Source organism: Protopterus annectens, chromosome 7.part1, assembly GCF_019279795.1.
Source record: "Protopterus annectens isolate FY-2018-M chromosome 7.part1, PAN1.0, whole genome shotgun sequence".
Lineage (NCBI taxonomy): Eukaryota > Metazoa > Chordata > Ceratodontiformes > Protopteridae > Protopterus > Protopterus annectens.
This window is the reverse complement of record NC_056740.1, coordinates 326361659-326387925: the sequence shown is the minus strand read 5'-3', so window position 1 is coordinate 326387925 and position 26267 is coordinate 326361659. Positions and strand designations below refer to the sequence as shown.

Genomic DNA, 26267 nt, shown 5'->3' with positions numbered 1-26267 from the left:
CTAATGCTTTATGGCTATCAAAAACTAAGAGCAGAGAGACCAAATATTTGGTCACAACTCTCAAGAAAACAGTGAGGCAACAGGATATTGAATGAAATGGCCAAGTCTACTCAGAGGATAGATAAGTAGACATTCAATGCCTGGAATACAGAGTTAATAAATGTTAGTATGGAAACCACAGTATCAAGGATAAGCCCCTGATCAAACAAATGAAACTCAAACTGCCACTCTACTAGGAGGATTCTGTGGAGGGACAAAAAGTAATAGACTGGGACAAACTTGAGCTAAGCAAACTCCTTATTTCAAGGAATGGGACCCATATGGTTCACACAGTACTGTCCATAGGATCATAGGCAGTTACTAGGCTACTGGCCCTGAGGCCCTTACAAGCCTAGCCAAGAATTTAGCCCATGTTCCAACAAGTCAGCACCCCATGCCCATGTCCAGCAGGGACATGGGTGGAATTCCAAGGGCATATTTTCTGTTCCCCATCCAGTTATCCAGGTTATGCTTAAAAAGGGTTAATGAAGTACTCTGTTTGACACGGAGAGGGAGTGTATTCTACAAAAGGGAAGTCTCCGGGACACAAATCTGTCCTGCCAACAAGTTCTACTGATGTCAGAGATCAGGTTGAGGTTGCTCATGTGGGTTACTAGAGTGGAGCTTGACTTGCGGATAAACAGCAGCCCCATCAACCCGGGGTCTGAAATTGCTTTGTATGCCAAACACAGGAAACCTCTGAGGAGTCTGTATGAGACTGAGTAGAGGGACAGGGCTTCTGGACTATCTGTGTGTAGGGTAGATGTTTGAGGCCGTGGATTCTCCTGGTGAGGAACCCCTGAGGTCTTCTCCAGCTGCTGCATGTGCTTTGTGAGGTACATGCGAAAAAAGGCATTGTACTCAATAATGGGTCTTATAAGGGAAGAATACAGGGATGTTATGACTTCCTTGTCCCTGGATGAGATATCCTTACTAATGAGGTGGGCCATGTAGAAAGCTTTCCTTACAACAAAAGCAATATGGTGGCCAAAAGTCAGTTTGCTATCAACCTGGGTGCCCAAGTCTCTCATGACTGATTGTTGCTTACGATGTTATTAATGTGATAATTTGTGGGGACATCAATCTCCCCAAAGGGGGTGATGATGCAATTTTTAGCATTCAGTTTGAGGCCATGTTTCTGGCACCAGTCATTTGTTTGGGTGAGACCTTCTTGGAGGATGTCCACAACACTAGGGGAATTGATGACACTGCTCAGCTTGCAGTCATCTGCAAACTTGGTCAGCCATAGCCCACTGGTTTTGGCCTGCTACTCAGAAAAGTATATCCCAAACAGAGGCCCCAAGACCAATCCCTGGAGTACACTGCTCGTTACGGATCTACTGCTTGAGGTGGCTTCCCCTACTTTGATTAGGTGGGTTCTGTCACTGAGCCAGTTAGCTACCCATCTGGTAACATATGGATTGATGCGTAGTTGAGAGAGTATCTATTATACCCAACTGGGGAATAGGCTTTGGTCAGGTCAAAGTAGGAGGTGTGCACAGTCTTCCACTCATTCATGACTTTGTTGACTGTCTCAAAGAAGTCGACCAAATTTAACAGGCATTACCTCTCCTCGACATAACCAAACTGTGTGAGATCAAGTGTCTGAAGGTTGCCAATGTCCTTGTTAATGACGTCTATGATAAGCTGTTCCATGGCCTTGTAGATCAGGCTAGTTAGGCTGATGGGTCTATAATTTCATGGATCAGTGGACGCTCCACCTTTGTGCAAAGGGATGACTGTGTCTGTCCTCAACTCGACTGGGATGAAGCCAGTACTCAGGATTTGGTTGACTAGGGTGCCTAATGGTGCTGCAAGCTCCTGTCTGAGTTCATACAGGATGCACCCTGGGATGTTATCAGGTCCCATGGAGGCTGTATTATGTGCCTTTGAGAGGGCAGTGATGACTTGTTCCCTAGAAATGGGGGGACGCAGGTGCTGGGGATGTCATGATTTACTGGTGGGGGGATAGAGAGATGATGTTTTCACTGAACCTGTCTGCCAGCAGCTTGGCTTTATCTACGGCATTTGTGTTCTGAGGAGATCTGAGTGCTTCCTTTGAGACTGTGGACATATGTGAAGAAGGCCTTATAACTGTCTTTAGTAGATGTGGCCAGTTTAGAATCAAAGTTTGCATTAGAGGATTTCACTAGTGCTCTTATTTGTTTGTTCAGGCCAAGTAGAGATTGCTTCCAATTAGTCACCTGCTCCTTCTTGATCCTGGACAGCATTTTTTTCCTTTTATTGCAGAGTTTATTTATTGCAGATGTACCCGCGGTGGTGGTGCTGCGGTAGCGTTGTCGTCTCACAGTAAGACGCTGTCCGGTTCAATTCTCAGCTAAAGCGTCTTCTGCGAGGTGGACATGAGTGAAGGGGCATACCTTCGTTGAAGGTTGTGCGTCAGGGCTGGTAACTCGGCACGTAAAAATCAGCTACCAATCATTAGCGGACCGGAGTTCCGCTGTGGCGACCCCTAACCAGGAAAAGCCGAAAGACACAATTATTTATTGCAGATGTCCACCAGACAGGTTAAGCCTTCCTTAAGGAGAATGATTTTGTACAGTTGGGTATTCCCATGTCCATGCAGCTCATAAATGCTCATATAGCACTTTGGTGTAGGTTTGGACATATGTGCCAGTTCCTATTGAGTGGAGGGGACTGTAAAACTGTTTATACCTTCCCTCAGGAGGTTGTAATCAGTTTTGGAGAAGTTTTTTTGTTTGTCTCTAGCCATGGGGGGGGGGGGGTTGAGGGAGATGGTGACTTTGAAAGTGACTGCACTGTGGTTGGATCTTACCATGGAGGATGACACTGTAAGGATGCTGCAAGTGATTACTCATGTTGGTGAATACCAGGTCCAAGACATCCCCCACCTCTTGTGGGGATGTAAACCATATGGTCCAAGGCATTTGCATTGACGAAATCAAGGAATCTCTGGTCATTTGTGTTTTGGCATGAGTAGTTCTTTCAATCTATGGCTGGATAGTTAAAGTCGCCCAGCATCAGCGTAAAGGGTTGAATCTTGATAGATTCAAAGAGATCCAGCTAGGTGGAGTGGGCATCTTGATTCAAGATGTTCTGGAATAAACATAAGAGAGACTTGAGACAGAGAGGGAACTCTATGCCTCAGATAGTCAGTTTACTAGTAAAGGCAAGCTCTAAGCAAGCCAAAACAAACTCAGAAGAACGAAACAAATAATTCAAAACAGGAATCCAGGCACCTCGAAGCTGTAAGTAATCCAATCATCCAAGTTATAGCTTAAAAACCTTTTTCTGTGAGCACCTTCGTTCACATAAATAAAATGAACTTCTTCAGACAAATAAAAGGCATTCAAAAGAACATTTAAATACATTTCCTGATTCAAGACTTCACAAACCCACCCTAAAAAGCCATGTGATTATCAAGTCATATGATCAAAAAATTCACATGATTCATTCACAAACATATTATTATTCTTGTTTGATGTAAAAAAACAAAAAAAACCCAAAAAAAAAACCACACAAATATGTTAATATGTTAACATATAAATAGGAATAAACACCATATATTTTGTTGTTCTTATTCCATATTTATCTTAAAAGTGACTAATTTTAAAATACATTTTAAGAAGCAACAGTCATTTAGTCCAGGATATGAGTGTGCATTTAGCCTTAATTGCCACAAAAGCTCATGCTCCTCTAACCTCAAAGTCCACGGACTCCCCCCCCCCCCTATAATTGGGTACTACTTGCTCAATTATTGAGTATTTTAACTGGTGACTTGGTTCATTCATTGTGTCTAGCCAAAGCATTCGTAGTATTCTGTTTATTTATACTATATTGATGTTCGTAAATTCTTTGTTTAAAGTGTGTCTCTGTTTCCCCACATAGAAGCAGACACATGCCTGGCACTGTGCAAGGTAGACTACCCCTTTTGTGTTGCAGTCAAATCTTCCCTGCACCTCATATTGTTCACCCAAGACAGTAAATGTTGATGTTAACTGTATAAATTTACAATAAGGGCATCTACCACATTTCTTCATACCTTTGTTTGGTATATACGGTTTTACATTCCTTTCCAGGACAGATTTAATGTTGGGCCCCCTTCTATATGTAACTTTAGGTTTATCCATTAGTTTGGTCCTAAGGCTAGCATCTTCGTTTATAAGGGCCCAGTTTTTAATCAGGATGCTCCTGAGGGCACCTGCATCCCTAGAAAAAGTTGTTATAAAACTAACATTACATTCATTTTCTATCCTAGGATTCATGTCTGTTATGGTATTCACCATCTCCCCATTCCATTATGTTCCTATTCAAAATGGGTTTAAAATGGCCAGTCATTCTCTTCCTTTCCACTTCAACCATGATGTCATCCAAAAAACTAGGTGGATAACCCCGCTTAAGGAACATGTTTCTCAAGTTTTGACCATTCATTGTCAAAATCCTGGTTAAGGGAATTCATCCTGGCAGCTCTCACGAGCTGCCCTTTCACCACTGCCCGGTTTTGATGTACAGGATGATTACTGGTGAAGTGAAGAAAATCATTACAATATGTGGATTTTCTGTATATGCGGGCTACATATCTATTATTTACATTATCCTTGTTCAATTTCACATCTGGATAGGCCATTTCATGTTAACCAAAACTGAATGTAAATTGTAGAAAGGATGTCATGTTTGACTTCTCATCTAACAATTGGTTAACTGTTTTCTAAATTACCTTTTCTAAATAGAAACATGTCATCCAAACAAATTTATTTTCCCAGAAGGCCATGACGGTATTTGCAAAGCTGCCCCCACAGGGTGAACCCATAGCAACCCCGCTTTTCTGCAAATAATAATTCTTATTAAATAGAAAAAAATTATTTTCCAAAATTAATTCTAATATGTCCTCTATTCGGTTAATTTCGTTCCCATCTACACCTTTCTCCATCAAGAATTCTCTCACCCAACTAATACCCAGAGCTTTTGGTATTGCAGTATATAGGTCCTTGACATCTATAATCAGGAAACTGAATTCTGAATTGTACTCAACTTCATTCAGTGCCTGTAAAAAAAATACAAGAATCCTTACAAATTTGAGATTCGGTGGCAAGATGTTTCTTTAGCATTCCATCCACTAGTTTAGCACAGGCATATGTGATGCTGTTTCTACCATCCACTATGGGTCTCAGTGGGGGGGGTCCTCTAAATTGTTATGGATTTTCAGGATTCCAAATATTACAGTCAAAGGGGCAGCCATTTTCAAATAGTTACTAATGTCAAGACTAATCTTGCCTTCCAGAAATATGTCATTAACGGTGTTCCTAATTTTCAAGAAGGCCCTATTTACTTCAATTAGAGAAACTTTTTCATATGCTTCGCTGTCTAACATAGTTAGTATCCTCAAGGTGTAATCACTTTACTCCATGAAAATTAGGCCCCCACCCTTGTCAGGTCATATCGTACGTATGTTAAACTGTTTCAATTCGGCAAGATCTTGTATTTGAAAGGGATGTAGGTTGAATTCATGTTGTTTATACCTTGTCCTAACTAAAACGTCCCTAAAGTCCATTTCACATAGTTTCTCGAAGATCCCTAAGGTAGCATGCGATGGGGGGGGGTTAAACAAGCTAGAAATTCTGTGTTCATTTCTAGTCAAAGAATTATTACCCAACAAAAGGTGCAAGTTTAATTTACATAAATATACTTTCAAGTCAATAAGAGTCCTGGAAATGTCCGCTCTTTTCGTGGGTACAAAGGAAAGCCCATGGGCTAACACTTCTATTAATTCTGGTTTCACATGTTTTGAGGTAAAATTGTAGATTTTAAAGTCACCTTCTTTGTTGGTATAAATGGTGACCCCTCCACTACCATCCGTACTATTGGTCATGTCTACTGGAAAAATTATCTTCTCCTCTGAGACTGTTTCCTCGATCGTTGATTCTTCCTCGGTGGTTAAAAAAACTTGAAAAGAATCTAAAAGAATACTCTAATGGAACAGCTTACTTACCCCCCTCACAAACTTGGTGTAACAACGAGCCTACAGGGGCTACTGGGGACAACAGCCCTATGGATGAGAACCATGAAAATATACGAGAACAGGGTAACACAACTAAAGTGGGGGATGAAGGGTCGGGGTAATTGGAATGGCAGACTGAGGGGTCGAGAAGTACAATCTAACTGAAATCAACAATCTCAGGGTCAGGGTTTTCCCAATGGCCAAGGCTGGCAACAAACCTGACAACCATCAAGGAAGAATCAACGATAGAGGAAACAAACTCGGAGGAGGAGATAATTTTTCCAGTAGACACGACCAATAGTACGGATGGTAGTGGAGGGGTCACCATTTATAACAACAAAGAAGGTGACTAAAATCTACAATTTTACCACAAAACATGTGAAACCAGAATTAATAGTGGTGTTAGCCCATAGGCTTTCCTTTGTACACACGAAAAGAGTGGACATTTCCAGGGTTCTTATTGACTTGAAAGTATATTTACATAAATTAAACTTGCACCTTTTGTTGGGTAATAATTCTTTGACTAGAAGTGAACACAGAATTTCTAGCTTGTTTAACCCCCCATTGCATGCTACCTTAGGGATCTTCGAGAAACTATGTGAAATGGACTTTAGGGATGTTTTGGTTAGGACAAGGTATAAACAACATAAATTCAACCTACATCCCTCTCAAATACAAGATCTTGCCGAATTTAAACCGTTTAATATACGTGTGATATGACCTGATAAGGGTGGGGGCCTAATTTTCATTGAGGAAAGTGATTACACCTTGAGGATGCTAACTATGTTAGACAGCGAAGCATATGAAAAAGTTTCTCTAAATGAAGTAAATAGGGCCTTCTTGAAAATTAGGAACACCATTAATGACATGTTTCTGGAAGGCAAGATTAGTTTTGACATTAGTAACTATTTGACAATGGCTGCCCCTTTGACACCTGCAATATTAGGAATCCCAAAAATCCATAAATTTAGAGGACCCCCCACTGAGACCCATAGTGGATGGTAGAAACAGCATCACATATGCCTGTGCTAAACTGGTGGATGGAATGCGAAAGAAACATCTTGCCACCGAATCTCAAATTTGAAAGGATTCTTGGGGTTTTTTTACAGGCATTGAATGGAGATGAGTATAATTCAGAACTTGGTTTACTAACGATAGATGTCAAGGACCTATATACTGCAATACCAAAAGCTCTGGGTATTAGTTGGGTGATAGAATTCTTGATGGAGAAAGGTGCAGATGGGGACGAAATGAACTTAATAGAGGACCTATTAGAATTAATTTTGGAAAATAATTTTTTTCTAGTTAAGAATTATTATTTGCAGAAAAGCGGGGTTGCTATGGGTTCACCCTGTGGGAGCAGCTTTGCAAATACCGTCATGGCCTTCTGGGAAAATAAATTTTTGTTTCCCAATGACACATTCAGGAACAATGAAAGATGGTATACACAGTTTCTGAATGCCATGTTTCTATTAATAAAAGATAATTTAGAAACAGTTAACCAACTGTTAGATGACATGTCAAACATGACATTCTTTCTACAATTTACATTCAGTTTTGGTTAACATGAAATGTCCTATCTAGATGTGAAACCGAACAAGGATAATGTAAATAATAGATATGTAGCCCGCATATACAGAAAATCCACATATTGTAATGATTTTCTTCACTTCACCAGTAATCATCCTGTACATCAAAACCGGGCAGTGGTGAAAGGGCAGCTCGTGAGAGCTGCCAGGATGAATTCCCTTAACCAGGATTTTGACAATGAATGTCAAAACTTGAGAAACATTTCCTTAACCGGGGTTATCCACCTAGTTTTTTGGATGACATCATGGTTGAAGTGGAAAGGAAGAGAATGACTGGCCATTTTAAACCCATTTTGAATAGGAACATAATGGAATGGAATGGGGAGATGGTGAATACCATAACAGACATGAATCCTAGGATAGAAAATGAATGTAATGTTAGTTTTATAACAACTTTTTCTAGGGATGCAGGTGCCCTCAGGAGCATCCTGATTAAAAACTGGGCCCTTATAAATGAAGATGCTAGCCTTAGGACCAAACTAATGGATAAACCTAAAGTTACATATAGAAGGGGGCCCAACATTAAATCTATCCTGGAAAGGAATGTAAAACCTTATATTTATTTATTTATTTAACATTTGTTGACCGGGAAAGTCCAACTAGGTTCCACAGATCCTGTTTTCAGCAGAGGCCAGGGGAGAAATGCAGCAGAAGCAATGGATTATATACCAAACAAAGGTATGAAGAAATGTGGTAGATGCCCTTATTGTAAATTTATACAGTTAACATCAACATTTACTGTCCTGGGTGAACAATATGAGGTGCAGGGGAGATTTGACTGCAGCACAAAAAGGGTAGTCTACCTTGCACAGTGCCAGGCATGCATCTGCTTCTATGTGGGAAAAACAGACACACACTTTAAACAAAGAATTTATGAACATCAAACAAACAGAATACTACGAATGCTTTGGCTAGACACATAATGAATGAACCAAGTCACCAGTTTAAATACTTAGTAATTAAGCAAGTAGTACCCAATTATAGGGGGGGGGGCGTGGACTTTGAGGTTAGAGGAGCATGAGCTTTTGTGGCAATTAAGGCTAAAGGTACACTCATATGCTGGACTAAATGAATATTGCTCCTTGAAATGTATTTTAAAATTAAAGTCACTTTTAAGATAAATATGGAATAAGAACAAAATTTATGGTGTTTAATCCTGTTTATAAGTTAACATATATATATATATATACATATATATATATATATATATATATATATATATATATATATATATGTACACATATACATACATATATAAATATATTTTTTTTACATCAAACAAGAATAATATGTTTGTGAATGAATCATGTGCATTTTTTTATCATATGACTTGATAATCACATGACTTTTTAGGGTGGGTTTGTGATGTCATGAATCAGGAAATGTACTTAAATGTTCTTTTGAATGCCTTTTATTTGTCTGAAGTTGTTCATTTTATTTATGTGAACGAAAGCGCTCAAATTAAAAGGTTTTTAAACTATAATTTGGATTATTGGATTACTTTCAGCTTCGAGGTGGCTGGATTCCTGCTTTGGATTAGTTGTTTGTGCAAGCTCTAACAAGGTCAACCATAAAAGACTTGTGAGTAAACTATATATTAGGGATTACTAAGAGACAAATCAGGTGTACAAATGAAGTGGAAATACGACTAACAGAATTGCTTTGAGATTCACTTACCTAAGCCCTAAGAAATCTAGGAAATTGTGCTTATTTGGGTGGAAATACCTACATAAATACTTTTACAGACAGGAAAGGCCTTACAAGATAAACCTATGGGTTAGTTCACACTGCTGAGGATGCAACAGTGACTTGAGAGGGATTAGAATTATATTTTCTGTTCTTGCCCAAGACTGATGACATCCAAAAAGCAGTCACTTTAGCTGTAGAAAACAAATGGATTTTAAGGACTGAAAATTTGCACCAGGGATGGTGGGGGTGAGAGAAAACTTCTAAACTCACAAAAGCCCTAATAGGTCTGACATTATTCGTATCCAAAAAAGCGACAACTAGTGGTTGGGTAGAGTGATGCCATACTGTAGTTTAAGAATGGCTGGATAAATATAAATAGATTAAAAGCCCTCAGGTGGAACAAGGGGAGAAAGGGCTTGAGTATCCTTTACAAAAATAAATAGTTACAACGGGCCTCAGTGAAGGAATGTCTCAGTCTCATGAGTGGTACGAACACTGGTCAAATAAGAGTATGGGGACATTTAGAGATCTTCACAGACATACCAAGTATCATTTAGGTGAGCCATTTCCATCCGGGTATAACTACAGGGTAGACAGTACATTCTGAAAAAGCAATTTTAGCCAATGTGTGCAGGCACACCAATTCACTTGTAATGTAACTTTAACCACTTCAGCCAGAGACTACATTTTGCACTATGGAAATTTCAAATGCACGTCATTTGATTACATTGAACTATTCATAGGGATTGTATTTGGAAGTGTGATCTTTATGTAAACTCAAAACATCTCTCTAGAAAACAAAAAAAAAATAATCATAAACACACATCTGGCCACAAACGGCAGTCAGCACAGATCCCAGAGAACAGGCACAGGCATAATATGACAAGTTCATTTAGTGTTAGTCAATAACCAAATTGCAGGTTTCTGTACCAGATTACCATCTGAAAGCCCAACATAGAAAGCAGCTGAGTAGTCAAGGCAGAACAAAAAAAAAAAAACGTACAATAATCATTATCTGATGTACTGGATCTTTGTTATATTCTTCAGGTGTAAATATGAGTGTGAGAAATGCTTAGAGATTCCCCCTAACTAAAGATAAATTGTATGACATTTGTCTGGCCCCAAAAAACATTACTAAATCTAGGAACATTTGTAGATTGGTAGTAATGCCCTGTCATCAGGAGGCCATTAACCGCTCTAAGTACTGTGTCTGTGTTAGGCACGGATTTACACCCAGACCAGACAAGGATTCTAACAAGCCATGTAATAGCAGGTGTCCAACAAAAATACAGAATGGTATATCCATAATGCTGCAGATCGCAACATGGCCCTTCAATATCAACATATTAGGAACAGTGTTCAGATGTGGTACACATGAAATTAATTCCATCCTTCCATAAGAATTACTGGAGAAAGCAACAGAACGGTCGGCGTATGAGAAGTGGCATACCTGGACTTCTTCCATCTTGACCAGGCAGAGCTTTAAACGATTACCAATCATACACTCAAGAACTAAATCAAAATAGTGTCCTAGAGGTGAACAATCTGGCACACATTTCAGAAAAAAGAGAGAGGTACAGCTGAATGTTATCAGTATATGACTTGCAGAAAATAACTTTCACAGAAATGACCTCCCTTTATCAGCAATATGCACACAACAAATAAAAGGTGAATCAAAATTAAGCCCTGGGGTATACCATGGTCTAGCAAGTAGAAGCCTCATGAATTCATATCAGATACCAACCAAAGAATATTTTCCAAGTAAGAGGCAAGCCACTTGGTGACAGCACCTGGTAACCCTGCACTGCACATTTAACCATTCAATAAAATCCCATGAATTGTGCTGTCAAAGGATGATGAGACAGCATGCAAGACCAAGAGCGATGATGGTCGACAATCCCCTGTCGTCAGGAGGCCATTAACCACTCTGATGAGGATTGTGTCTGTAACTGGGCACGGATCCACACAAGGACCTAATAAGGATTCTAACAAGCCATGTGACAACAGGTGTCTCAACAACCTTTCCAGTAAAAAAAGAACGTTGAAGACAGGGATATAATTTTTCAAAACTTCATATCCATGGACAATTTCTTAAGAATTTGGGTAAAAGCCTCCATTAATAATAACTAAACAAAACATAATACAAAAACTGAGAAACTGGAAGCTCTGTTATATGGATAGCAAGATACAAGCAGTTAAAATGTTTTTAGTCCCTTTAGTCTTATACATAAGTCAAACAGATTTTTTTTTATCAACCAGAGGAGAAGCTGTGGATAGGAATTAATAAAGAACTGAAAGATTTTATCTGGAAGGGGTAGATGGCAAGAGTCAAGTGAGATAAGCTAATTCTTCCAATAGAATAAGGTGGACTGGGATTACCCAATTTGAAGGGGTATTTTAGAGCTACACAGTTAAGGCTCACCCAGCTGGGAATTAACCCAAATGCCACTAGATGGGTAGCCACCTGATTAAGGTTGGGGATTCCACCTCTGTCAGCAGACCAGTTACCAGTGGTGTACCACAAGAATCTGTGCTGGGTCCCCTACTGTTTGGAATCTATTTTTCGGAGGTCTAGGCAAAAATAGATGGCCTGTGGCTTACCAAGTCCGCTGATGACTGCAAATTAGGTGCAATCATTGAGTCCCCCAATGATGCTGACATACTACAAAAAGGACCGACACAGACAAAAGATTGGTGCCAAACCACGGACTTAAACACAAAAAATGCATTATTCCTTTTGGCAAAGGGAAGTCCCTGCAAATTACAATAGTAACAGTACCTCCCTTAGCTCAAACCCCGTGGTGAAGGATTTGCTAACATAAGTTGACAGCAACCTTAACTTTGATCACCATGTGCCCACAGTGGTAAGGAAGGGCGCCTATATTGCACATCTCATAAGTAAAGCATCGCATCCAGAGCTAAGAATGTTATAACACCCCTGTACACTCCCTTCTGTATGTAACTCAACAGACACCAGCAGCAGCTGGAGGGACCTCAGAGGTTTCTCATCAAGAAAATTCAGGGACTTCAACACATGACCTACATGGACAGACAGAAGGCCTTGTCATTGTACTCTGTGTCTTACAGGCTGCTGACAGGCAATTTGTGTCTGGCCTACAGAGCAGTCTCAGACCCTGCCCCAATGGAAATTCTGCACATCTGCAAGTCAAACAGAACAAGATTCACTCACTGTAGGTATCTTAAGCTAGCCTGCAACATTAACAGGACATGCTGGAGAGACAGATGCGTCTCCCAGAGACTGTCACTCCCCTGGAACAAACTCCCAATTTACGTACACCAGAGCTCCTCAATGACCCTATTTGAGTGTAACTTAGACAACTGGATGGGAGACCATAAATTTACCCCAGGGATGTCACTCATCTCCTTCTTGGATAAGGGCAGAAGGTGCAGATTATAGACTCGAGCTGCAAACATAGACCATACAACTTGGTCAATAAGAGAACAGCATAACATGGCTAAGCTTATAAAGGCCCTAGGGTCAAATAGCCTAGTAACATCCTATGAACCTATGAAAGGGATGATGATGAAAGAGGGGGAAGTTCAAGAAACAAGGAGAGACTGATTCTGGATGCAGAGCTTTAAGAACAATAATCATACAAATTACTATATTCATAAGGTAGCAGAAAGTATTCTAAGAACTAAGATAACACGGTAATGGAGAAAGGAGAGCTCGATTTATTGGAGAAAACTGGAAAAGGAACCAAGGTATTGGGAGCATATAACTAGGGAGGAAAAAAATAACAGAATGGGAAGACGCCAAGAATTTATTTGGACTGCAGGTTAGAGATTGCCCTCCATATCAAGGATTGATATCACAGAATAGGCAAATAGAAAGAAATAGGTGGGTCCTGAATGGAAGACCAGCACTGGTAGAATTTTTAGTAAAATCTAGAACAGAAGCTACTGTTAAAAAAGGAATAATTAGTAGAGCATATAAAATGTTGCATGGTAACTATAAGAATCAGAGGTTAGAAAGAATTGGGAAGAGAGACTGGATAAGCAATTCACAAAATAACAATTGGGGGAATATATGCATGTCTCCCAAATATGCAACAAAATCTATAAGATTTAGGATTTTTGCTTGGAAATGTTTACATCGGTATTTTTATACCCCAAGTAGACTCCGGAGAATTTTTCCTCTGGTAGGTAGCAAATGTTGGGAGGTGTAATGGGGAAGAAAGAAATAACTGGGAACATATTTTCTGGCAATGTAATGAGTTGGCAGACTTTAAAGATTCCATGCAGACTACTCTGTCAGACACTGTGTGAGCACATTGCTGTATCTAGGGAAATTATTCTTCTGAACTATAATACAGAATTGGAACTACCTACACATAGTAAGGTCTTGCTGAGTCTAATTATGTTGGCTGCCAAAAAACAATTACCAGAAAATGGAAATCAAAGTCTAAACCTACTGTACTAGAAGTAATTAATATAGTAACAAGAGATAAAATAACTGGAATTGTGATCTTTAGAAAAGGGTAGGTGCAAATTACAAAGATAAAAACGGGAATTGTGGGAACAATACATACCGGGGAGGAATGAGGTTTAAAAGAAGGCAGGATTTGAATGAGCTATGTAATGTTTGACTGTCAATGAATGGGTACGTAAGTGATGTATAATGTTTGGAACTAATATTATGTCAATATGGTTTGTAATGTATAATTCTTGCAACTAACATTATGTCAATATGACTTATTTTGATTTATATAAATATATAGGTTCATAGGTTCATAGGTTCATACTAGGCTATCTGCCCGAGGGCATTTACAAGCCTAGCCCATCGTTTTGTGGCTTACGCCACCCCTTTAGTATGGGGAACTAAACCCATTATTTTGCTGTGCCTCTGTCGAGCAGTGACACTGAGGTAATCCCTGGGGTATATCTGCGATCTCCCATCCATTGGTCAAGATTTCTCTTGAACAAGGCCAGCGAGGTGCTCTGCCTCACATGTACCGGGATTTTGTTCCACAGCATAGGGAGTCTTTGGGTGATGAATCTATCCCTCCAGCACGTCCTATTAATAGCCGTGTCAAGGTTTAAGTCTCCCGCCCTTGTGGCTCTGATGGATCTGGATTTTTTGAGGTGAAGCATATTCATCAAATCTGGGTTTGACATGGCCTTGTATGTTAGGCAAAGGTCACCTCTGAGCAAGCGTGGCGACTGAATAGAGCTGGAGTTCTTTCAGTCGGGCAGCATAGGACAGATTTTGAGACCCTTTATCCTTTTGGTGAGGAACTTTTGTGGCCTCTCCAGCTGCTGCAAGTGTCGGGTCAGATACATTCCGAATGGGGCATTGTACTCAATCATTGGTCTGATGAGTGATGAGTAAAGGGAAACTATGACCTCCCTTGATCTGGATGAGAAACCCTTCATGATAAGGTGGGCAATGTAGAAGGTCTTCCTAACTACTTTAGCTACATGGGTGTCGAATGACAGACTACTATCAACCTGGGTCCCCAGGTCCCTGATAACTTCTTCTGTGCTCAGTGGATTGCCACCTATTTGGTAGCTAGGGGTAACCTTGTTTTTCCCGAAGGGTATGACTATGCATTTTTTGGCATTTAGCTTTAGGCCGTGGCTCTGGCACCAGTTATCCGTTTCTGTGAGACCCTTCTGAAGGATATCTGTGTCAGATGTGTTTTCTACTATGGCCCAGTTTGCAGTCATCTGCAAACTTTGTCAGCCATAACCCTCCTGTGTTTGCTTGTACTTGAGAAGTAGATGCCAAACAAGAGTGGGCCCAGGACTGAGCCCTGTGGGACACCACTTGTGACAGGCTTTGAGTCTGACATGGCGCCAGCAACTCTGACCCTGTGGGTTCTGTCACTCAGCCAGTTTGCAACCCATCTTGTGATGTATGGGTTGACATTTAAGCTGATGAGTTTTCAATGATACCCGAGTGGGGTATTGTATCGAAGGCCTTAGCCAGATCGAGGTAGGCTGTATGGACTGCCTTTCCCTCATCAATGGCTTTGGTGACTGTTTGAAAAAGTCAACCAAGTTTAAAAGGCATGATCTGCCTTTGACAAAGCCAAACTGGGTTGGATCCAAAGTCTGTAAATTCCTATGTCTTTATTTATGAGGTCCATTATGATCCTCTCCATGGCTTTGCAGATAAGGCTTGTCAAGCTAATGGGCGGTAATTTCCAGGGTCGGTGGAGGCACCGCCTTTGTGGACTGGTACCACAGTTGCAGTGCGCCACTCCCTGAGAACGTATCCAGAGGTAAGACTTTGATTAAACAGCTGTCCTAGCTGTGGGTTTAATTCCTCATTGAGTTCATGGAGCACACAGCCAGGGACACCATCAGGTCCCATGGATGCTGTGTTTTTTGCTTTGGAGAGAGCAGTTCTCACTTGGGCGCTGGAGATGTTTGGGGGGCTGCAATCGTTTGGTATAGATATCTCTCCTTTTGGGGGGGAGGGGGGGGAGAAGTTTGCACTGAACCTGTCAGCCAGTATGTTGGCAATGTCTGTAGGATCAGTAATCTTCACATAATTTTGAACTAGCTCTGAGCATATCTGGGAGTTTCCTCCCAGGTTTCTAACATAGCTAAAGAAGGCCTTATGATTGTCTTTTGAGTCTTTAGCTATTTTTCTCTCGAAATTTTCTTTGGAAGATTTTATGAGAGCTCTTAGTTTTTTACTTATAGTGATCAGGGGTGTCTTACCTTTTAAGGATTTTGCTCTATCTTGTAGTAGCTTCCTCCTTTTGTTGTAGAGTTTGTTTATGGCTGGGGTCCACCAGACTGGACGCTTGCCTTTGGTACAAAGAGTCTTTGTTTTGCTTGGGATTGCCTTATCCATGCAGTCCTGTAGGTGCTGGTAGAAGGCATTTGTAAGTGATTCAGCGGCTTGAGTACTGTTTTCCACCGGCTCGGGGGCCTTAAAGGTGACCACATTAGTCTTTAGAAGTGTGAAGTCGGCTTTTGAGAAGTTCTTTACTGTGGTCTTTTTTATTTCAGGTGGGGGTGGGATGAGGACCTCCAGCGAGATTAGTTTGTGGTCTGATCTTACCAGTGAGGGGTACACCTCCGGTGTTGAACATTGTGCTCCCATGTTCGTGATGATGAGATCAAGTATGTTGTCTCCTCTTGTGGGGCTGGTGACTAGTTGTTCCATGGCATTTGAGTTTATGAATTCCAGGAACTTTTGGGCTAGGGTGTTTGGGCTTGAGTAGTGTTCCCAGTCTATATTAGGGTAATTGAAGTCACCTAGTATGATGGTGTTTGGTGATACATTTATCCCCTCTAGTGTTTTCAGGAAGGCCATATGAGGTTCCTGAGTTTGTGAGGGTGGCCTGTAACATGCTACAATTTGCAGAGCAGTCTTGCCTATGGCTAATTGCACCTGGATGGTCTCCGATGCATCGTGCGTTGCCACCAGTCTTGAGGTGTGGGTGTCCTTGATAAATATGGATACCCCCCCTCCTTTCTTGGTATTGTCCGGATTTTGGGGCCGGAACGCATGATATGAGGTGAAACCTGATAGCGCTGGGGTGCTCTCAGGAGCCTTGAACCAGGTTTCTGTCACAGCACAGACATCGATGTTCTCCATACTGAGAAGGGCCTCGAGTGCGTGCATTTTGAGATTTAGACTTCTGGCATTGAGCAGCATTACCCTTAGTTTTTTTCTTTTTTTGTGTTCTAGGGTGGTAGGTTTAGAATTTGAGCCTTGCCTAAAAAAGGCACTATGGGGGTGGCAAGAGCCTTTGCCAATATCCGGAATCCCAGGGTGACAGGTGCAAGCCGTCCCTTGAAGCAGCGTGGCTTGTCCAGCATGTCATCCCAGGCAGACAGACACTGGATCCCCTTTGAATGACACCAGTGTTTAAGCCAATTGTTAAAGCTGATCATCTTATCTCTGTATTGTGGCATCATTCTTGGTGAAGGTAGGATACTGCTCAAGGTCAGGGTCATACCTGCCTGGGCTACATAATCAGAGAGCTCCTCAATGTCTCTTTTCATGTAGTCCAAGGAGGTGCGTCTCAGGTCGTTTACACCAGCGTGGACAATGACTGAGTCATATTTGTACCTGCTGTTGAGAGACTTGAGTGCTTGCGTTATGTGGCGGATTCTAGCGCCCGACAGGCAGCTTACTGTGACCTTCTCCTTACTCAGTCTGGTGAGCGGGACGTCAGTGTGTCTGACTATGGAGTCACCAATGACTAGTGTGTCTGACATTGTGTTTGGCCTTAAGGGCTGTGACTGTTTGACACTCTGACTGTGAGGTCTATGTGTTGCAGGTGTTGTGTTCTGAGGTGGTGGTTGTTTGGGTGTCTGCTTTGGTGGCCTCTGCTGTTTTGGTAGATTTTTGATCAGAGCCTCCGAGTATGTCTTTGTGTGTTTATGTGTATGATTTGAGGTTGTAATGGTACTATGTGAGACTGGGTCTATAGTGTGTGTGGTAACCTTCTCCTCCTGACTGGTCTTGCCAGTCCTATGTTGAGAGAGCTCAGCCTCCAGTTTGGCCGTATAGTTGCATCTCTCGCATGTATTTGTATTTTGTGGGAGGAGGAGAGGGTTGTCTGTGTACATGAGGCAATTGTAACATTGCATCAATATTCCCAGGTTCACCAGCTGAGCAGGAGAGGACACTAGCAACTGATCCCTCGACATGCTAGAAGGAATAGACAAAAAAAACTTTAAAAAAAGATTCCGGGGGACGTGGGTGACCGAGAAATGGGGGGTTGCCTTTTTGGGGTACTATCTATGACAAGAGTGCCGTATCAAGGTAATAAGTACTGTAGGAGCAAGTGCTACGTTTAACAGATAGAGAATAGTCTACTTGGAGTCAAGTAGAGATGATCTTTTTAATTATAGGACACACTGATTAGATCAGTAGTATAGTTTGAGAAAGGCAGTTTTAAGGGAAAATTTGAAGAGTGGACTTTAGGTAGCCCGAATAGTTTAAGCCTGCTTAACCGGCGCTGCCCTAGTGTGCAACAGTGGCAGCTCCACGCTAAGTCGTGCTAACGCGCGTTTACTGCGTTTTATACCAGGGGGCTGGAAAAAGCTAGAAACTGGCCCAAAACGACCAATAAACTACTAGTTACTGGCTGAAACCTCACAAAACTGGACAAAAGGCAGCTCAATGCTTCCCACTCCCACTGGTAAGCAAGGTAACTTCCTTTCCCCCAAATAAGGCAAGGAAACAGTACACAGGAACTACAACCAAAGCCCAGGAATCAGCAACTCTGAAACTGGACTAAACTAGTAAAGCAGGAAAAACAAGAGATATTTTTTCCTTTTTTTCTTTTTTTTCACAAAACAGGCAGAAACAGGTACAGCAAACACTTATAAATGCTATGAATCAGCTACTACAGCTTACACAGAAGAATTTGCTACAAATACAGTCAAATAGTAACAAACAAGGATTCCAAGTGCAATATTAAGTTAAATGCAGTAAAACAGCTTCAATGTAACAGAAAGGCAGGCGAAATACAGTCGCTAGGTATTCAGATGTGGAAAGCAACAAAATTATACTTAGTATCAAGAAAAGTCGCTTATTCAGCTCTCTGCAGCCTGGATTACTCTGCTGGCCCACGTGGAGTCTGTGCTGAGTAGGTACAAGCTGAAAACGCAGCGTTTACGGCGTTTATACCAGGGGCTGGAAAAAGCTAGAAACTGGCCCAAAACGACCAATAAACTACTAGTTACTGGCTGAAACCTCACAAAACTGGACAAAAGGCAGCTCAATGCTTCCCACTCCCACTGGTAAGCAAGGTAACTTCCTTTCCCCCAAATAAGGCAAGGAAACAGTACACAGGAACTACAACCAAATTCCAGGAATCAGCAACTCTGAAACTGGACTAAACTAGTAAAGCAGGAAAAACAAGAGATATTTTTTTCTTTTTTTTTTTTTCACAAAACAGGCAGAAACAAGTACAGCAAACACTTATAAATGCTATGAATCAGCTACTACAGCTTACACAGAAGAATTTGCTACAAATACAGTCAAATAGTAACAAACAAGGATTCCAAGTGCAATATTAAGTTAAATGCAGTAAAAACAGCTTCAATGTAACAGAAAGGCAGGCGAAATACAGTCGCTAGGTATTCAGATGTGGAAAGCAACAAAAATTATACTTAGTATCAAGAAAAGTCGCTTATTCAGCTCTCTGCAGCCTGGATTATTCTGCTGGCCCACGTGGAGTCTGTGCTGATGACTGCCTTTGTCATAAGTGATAACTTAAGAAAGATGTTTCTTGTTTAAAAAAAGCCCCCATTAATACAGTTAGAAAGAAACCTCAATCTGAGAGATGAGTTAAGTGGGATAAGTTGATCCTCCCACAGAACAAGATGGCTTAGAATTACTTGATTTGAATGGATAATTTAGAGCTACACAGTTAAGGCTCATACAACATACCTCAATCAGAAGATTATAAATTAAAGTTGAAAGGGATAATGATGAAATGGGGAAATTGAGAAATAAGGACAGTAGAATTTTGGATGCAGATCCTTAAGGAGCATGAAAACAAAAATACAGAGCATTATACTCATTAAGTTGCAGAAAGTATTTTAAGAACTAAGCCAACAAAGGAAAGGAGATTTTTGTCAGTTGGGATGACTGAAAATAGGGGTACAGAAAACAGGCAATCTACAAGAAAAACTGGCAAAGCAAACCAAGGTAATGGGAACAAATAATTAGAGGTTAAGGTAATACAGTGGGATGAGGCCAAGCATAAGTTTGGACTGCAGACAAAAGGCTACCTTCCCTAACAGGGACTGATATATCTGAGTACAAGCAAAAAGAAAGGGATACTGAAGTTAAGTGAAAGGCCCAATCTGGTACAGTCTTTGAATGAGTTTAGAACAACTGCTGTTGTTAAAAATGGATAATTAGAGGGCTATATAAAATACTGCATGAGAACTAAGAAAAGATCAGAGCAGGTTAGAAAAGATTTGGAAGTGAGACTGGAAAAGTAATTGACAAGAGAACAAGAGGAGGACATATGTACTACTCCCAGATATGCTACAAAGTGCAGAAGCTTTGCAATTTTTGCCTTTAAGTGTTTGCATAGGTATCTTTTATACCCCAAGCAGACTTCAAAGAATTCTTCCTTGGGTAGATAGCAAATGCAGGAGGTATGATGGAAAAGAGATGCAAACGGGAACATGATTTTGGTTGTGTAACAAGCTGGTAGATTTTAAAAATTCCCTTCAGAGTACTCAGTCAAAAATATTGGGTGTAACTAAGAAAATGATTCTTTTGAGCTGGGACACAGGATCTGAACAGTCTATACAAAGTAAGGCCTTATGTGCAATGCTATTGGCTGAAAAAAAGTTACTACTAGAAAATGGAAATAAAAATCTAAATCAACTGCAACTGAAGTACTGAACATTTTAAAAGAGATAAAAGAACTAGAGATGGGATCTTTAGAAGAGGAAATAAACAAATTACACAGAAATACATGGAATTTGTTGGAACAATACATGCAAAATAATGATTATGAGGATCAGGAGTGTGGTTAAAGGGAATCAGGTATTAAGCAATTTAAGCAATGCTGGAGTGAATAATTGCCAAAACCAAGAAAACATATATGCAATTTTTAATGCATGAATACAACAGTAGTTAATATGGCTTGTTTTCTTTTTTATTAATGTGTGTGAGCCTATGTCAAGTGATAATTTAGTAAAGGTATTTTAAAAAAGATGAATAAAATTATTAGAGAGGGAAAGAGTATTTAATAACACATGCGAGCATACACACACACAAATATGAAGTGAACTAAGTGTGTTCATGAAAGAAAAAAAGAAAAAAAAAAACATTCAATGGGGAGAATGAGTTGAAAATACTTATAATGTGAAATATATGGGAAACTAAAGGGATTCAAGAAGGGCGTAGATGGATGAGACATACAAATGCACAAGAAAAAAAGACCTAAACAAATTGAGTAAAATGAAGACATTTGCTTTTAAGACAGACATTCTATTAAAAAGTAAGAATATAGAGATGTAACCACACTTAGAATGGCACAAAAAAATGGAAAGGTCCAATGTTAGAGTCAGTGAAAGTGTTACTGCAGAAGAACTGGGTAAAACAATGGGAGTTCTGGTTTGACACATGCAGACTATGTGCAGTGAAAGGGGGAGACAGAAATTGACTCTAAGGTTCAAATAACTGAAGGGGTGTGAAAAATGTGTTACAAAATGAAGCAAGAAATGTTGATAAAAATGGAAAGAATACCAAGTGTGCAGTGTGAAGTTGGGTTAGGGTAGCAGTTTTACTTAAAAATATGAAATAAAGAAAGAACATTTTCAAAGGTAAATGGCTAAAATACATTTTGAGTGATAATGAGATGTGTTAAGTTATAATATATTTTTATGGGAAAAAAGGAGAAAGGTAGAAACTGCAAAATTTGCAACCCGAAACATTCTCTCATGCATATTGCAAATCACATTATGAAAATAATGCAGAAAAGGCTCACTGTGGTACTGGAGCAAACCGTACACGATCATATGTAAAAGGATGAATGTGAAGAATGTGTTAGCTCTGGTAAAGGACACAAGCTGACTGTATAAACAAGAGAGAGATGGAAAAGTCTCATTTGCATCACAATACAGCACTTGACAATACAGACCACGAATGCGGAATATTCCGGAGGCATACTGAGTGGGAGGTTTTTTCCCCTTGGTGTTTACAGGAGTACATGGATTAATGTGCTGGCGAATGGATGGACAACTGAAAACAACAGAAATGGATAAACGTGTTAGGACAAGGATGCCCAATGAGCAGAATATGACAATTTAGTTTTGAAGGCAGTTACAGTACATGTAAAGAGGGAAATAATAGATGCTAAAATAAAAACTGAAGAGAGTAGAACTCACTTTTTCATGAAGTTATGCAGATGATTTTGTAATTTTGGTAAACAGCACTGTAGGTAAAGGAAGCAATAAAGAAATTGGAAAAATGTGTGCAGTGTTAAATTTGAGTAAGGGGCAATGGTAATGTGGTGAAATTAAGGGGTACATTTTACACGAAATGAAATTTCTGTATTACACACTGTATATGACAAAAACAACTTGATACAAAACAATTAGAAGAGATAATGCAGGAAGTAAAAAATATTAAGATTATGGAAAATATTTAGGTTGCTTTTAATGGAAATAGTACATGTAACACATCTGCTAGTGTTTGGAAAGTTATCTTATATGGGAGGAGTGCCTATATTTCCAAAAGGCAGATACAAGGAATTGTGATTGGGGTAATAATGGGATCTAGGCTGAATCCAATAAAGACAGGTGCTATATACAATAATAGGAAAAAAGGTGGAATTTTTCTTATTAATTATTTGCATTAATGTATTAGACTACGACAGCATTTGTATAAGAAAGTGTTTGTTAGGAAGACTCCCTAAAACATAATAAAAGGAATTCTAGGAATCTTGGTGTACAGAAAAGGAAGAAATTAATGATGGAAGAGTATAAAAACATTTTCATTATAAAAGCTGAATTAGGTAAAAGTATCAAAAATAAGAAACATTGGTAAAAGGAGATAAAGGAATTTCATTAGATAATTCCTTGGGGAAATTAAACTAAGGATATTAAAGGAGCAAGTAAAGAAAGGAAAAGTTCATGTGGAGGATTCTTGTTAAATAAGTTACACATTAAGGAACTTCTAGGTTCACAGGTAATTACTAGGCCAGCTGCCCTTGCAGCCCATTTTAAGTCTAGCCAATTTTCCTTTTTGTGCTTGAATTAACCAATCCCATTTGGTTAGAGACTGGTATTACCCACCCCATGGTCGATAATTACATATTACTTCAAATGAGAATAATTGGGATCATACCACAGATAATTTGAATGAGATCCATGCAAGGGATACAGCATGTAGGAGATGCCTCTGTCCATTAGTAGTAAAGGGGGCAGTCATGGGATACATTTTCTGTTTCCCACCCACAGATCCAAGTTGCTCTTGAATATGGACAGGGATGAATTTTGTTTTATGTGGATGGAGAGTTTGTTCCAGAGAAGAGGAGTCCTCTAAGAGATATACCCGCCCCCCAAAACTGTTGATGTTGCAGAAGATGTTTAGATCCCTAAACACAGCATTTCTGAATGCCATTTGACTTGACTATGTGCAGAAAATCCATCAGTATTGGGTCAGAGGGTGCCCTGTATGCCAGCCACAGGTCACCTCTTAGCAGTCTGTAGGATACAGAGTATAGTGACAGGCTCTGAAACAGGCAATGTAGGACATTTTGTTAAGCTTTGTGTCCTTTTATTAGTAAGGTGTTCCAGTTGTTGCATGTGTCTAGACAGATAAATGCCAAAGGGACATTATATTCTATGACTGGCTTAATGAGGGCTGAATAACCGCAGACGACAGCCCTAGAACTAGACACAATCCCTTTCTTTATAAGCTGTGCAATACAGAAGGGACTTTCTTACAATAATGGATGCAAGATGATCAAAAGTTAGGTTACTGTCCATGTATGTTCCCAAAACCTGAACAACTAGGTCAACTCTTAGAGGTGTATTGTTAATATGGTAGCTCCCTGGGACAGATGACCTCCCAAAGAATGCAATAATGCATTTTTTGGCATTTAGTTTCAGTCCATAATTTTAGTACCAGTTATTTACTTGGGACAAACCTTCCTGCAAGATGACCAAGTCATTTGAGGATTCAACGAGTGCTCCTAGCTTAGTCAGTCAGAGCCCTTTGGTACTGGCTTTTACTTCAGGAAAGTAGATGCCAAACAGGACAGGTCCCAGTACAGAACTCTGGGGGACTCAACTGGTGACTGGTCTCTTTGTGGTGGCAACTTCCACTATTTTGATTTCCTGCAATACACTACTTAATATTGATAATAATAAAATATATTTATATATTGCAATACTTATGATATATAAGTAGAGGGAAGAATGGCTGTGTCACATTTGTGGGCTCGAAGAAATAACAGAACTTTTTTTTATACATCAAGAAAGGAAAAAAATATACACTAAAATGTTAAATAAGCTAACCTGAATACAAAATTATATGGATAACATGATATAAAAAGAAGGACCAGACAGGTACAGTCATGTTTTTCATACAAATGTTTTATATGGAAAGCTAGATGCAAAGTCTTCTAAAATCAGAAATACCTCTCAGTGCTTAGTATTCATTACTTAATATGTGATTTAATACTTGCTATTTTCTTGTTCATGTATAAAGTCTTAACTTTCATGTATCTCCCTGGGCCTCCACTGAAAATGGGTTCCTGACCCAGTCGGATTTTCCTGGTAAATAAATATTAGATAAATAAAATCAATAAATGGGACATCAAAGATGCACTGACAATAGAAAGTTTTGTTTGTATAAAAAAGGGTGGCATGACTAAATGCATTCAACTGCACTTATTTATGTTTATCATTTTAAATGTCAAGTACATATTTGCAAAACTGAGTTGTGTTTGTACATAAAGCTCCTCTAGTCTATCCTTTAAATGTCATGGGATATTTTACATCCACCTGAGCTACCGCCAACTCAGACAATGGGACTTAATTCAAATGTCTCACTGAAAATGTATTCCTATTTGCAAACTAAAGCACCTGTTAGAAAAAAAGTGCCTTTCTGTACAACGCCTATCATGCCTTTTAACTGCATATGTACTCCATTCCCTTTAAGAAAAAGCTGCAGTGCAGTTAAGTCAGTGGTTTATAAATGCAGTTTCCCAAGGAAGTACTGCTTTAGCAATCCAAAAGGATGTCATGCAAATGTCACTCCCTGACTGACTATTATAAGCCCTTTAGTCTGCAAATTATGCAAACACTCTTAGCGGAATTATTATAAGCCCTTTAGTCTGCAAATTATGCAAACACTCTTAGCAGAATTATTCTGCACATTAAATATAAATTTTCTTACCCGAGCACAGAAGTTATTAATTGCTTCAGGAGGAAATCCTCGTCTTCTCAGAGCTGTCAGGGTAAAAAGACGTGGATCATCCCAGTCCCTACAAAGAAAGCACATCATATGAAAAGACATTATTAGAGCAGAAAAAGCAAGCAAGCAAACAAACAAACATGACAACCAATCTCAGTCCAGCCTTATACAATGTTTAATAAAATACTGCTCAGTGAACCTTCTCTCTCTCTCTGCATAACAATTCTTAGCAAGTGCTGTGGCACAAAGGGATAAAGTGCTAACTACTACTCAGGAAACCATAGTTATATTAGCAGCTTGGGCTTCTGGGGAACTGGCAGTTAGGGAGATGGACTTGCCCATCTAAAGGTGAAGACGTTCTTCAGAAACATTCCCGTAGGGGAGGTGTGGTCCACAGAGGGGAGTAGCTTGGACATGCTGATGGTAGCAGTAGGGTGAATACGGGTAGGTTGGTCATACACCCCTCATCAGCAAGCAGTAGCAGCTGCCGGCATCACCTCCAAGAAGCCCTTAAAATTCATGTCAGCCCCAGATCACTTGGAGAGGTCCAGGGGAGGGAAGAGGAAAGTACAGTTGTGTACACTTACCATAAATGTAGATGTTCAAGTGTATTCACTGTTGCAGTCATCACACTTGGGTTATCCTGCCAGGGGTAGGTCATCAGGGGCATAAAAACAGGCAGCTGACGCCATTACATCAGACTTTCTTGCCCCAAATGTCAAGAGCCCCCAAATAGGCAGCTAAGGTTATGGTGGAAAAAAACACCACTAGTAAAAAGTAAATACCAATAGCCCTGTAAGGAGTGAGTAAGAGAAATAGAGAAGGAGAGAGAGAGACAAGGGTGCTGTAGGGTGGGAAACCAGGACTGCAACAGTGAATACACTCGAACATCTACATTTATGGTAAGTGTACACAACTGTACTATGTTCTTTGTGTTTCACTGTTGCAGTCATCACACACGGGTTGATTCCCAAAGCTGAAAAATGGGCAGAGGCAGTCAAGAAGAGTTGGGGCTGGCTAGTATGCCCTTCAGGACTGCTGCTGCAAAGCCCACCCTGTATGTGGAAAAGATAGGCAGGTG

The 26267-nt window shown here is 40.0% G+C and overlaps 1 protein-coding gene across 1 annotated transcript in view; it reads right to left on the bottom strand.

Annotated features, from left to right (window-relative positions):
* The window catches only part of QARS1 (glutaminyl-tRNA synthetase 1), a 1547311-nt gene that overhangs the window by 304470 nt on the left and 1216574 nt on the right, over window positions 1-26267 (bottom strand). The window contains exon 17 of the mRNA XM_044078737.1: window positions 25169-25256. Within this exon, the coding sequence (XP_043934672.1) occupies window positions 25169-25256 (88 nt within the window). The remainder of the gene's footprint in view (window positions 1-25168; window positions 25257-26267) is intronic.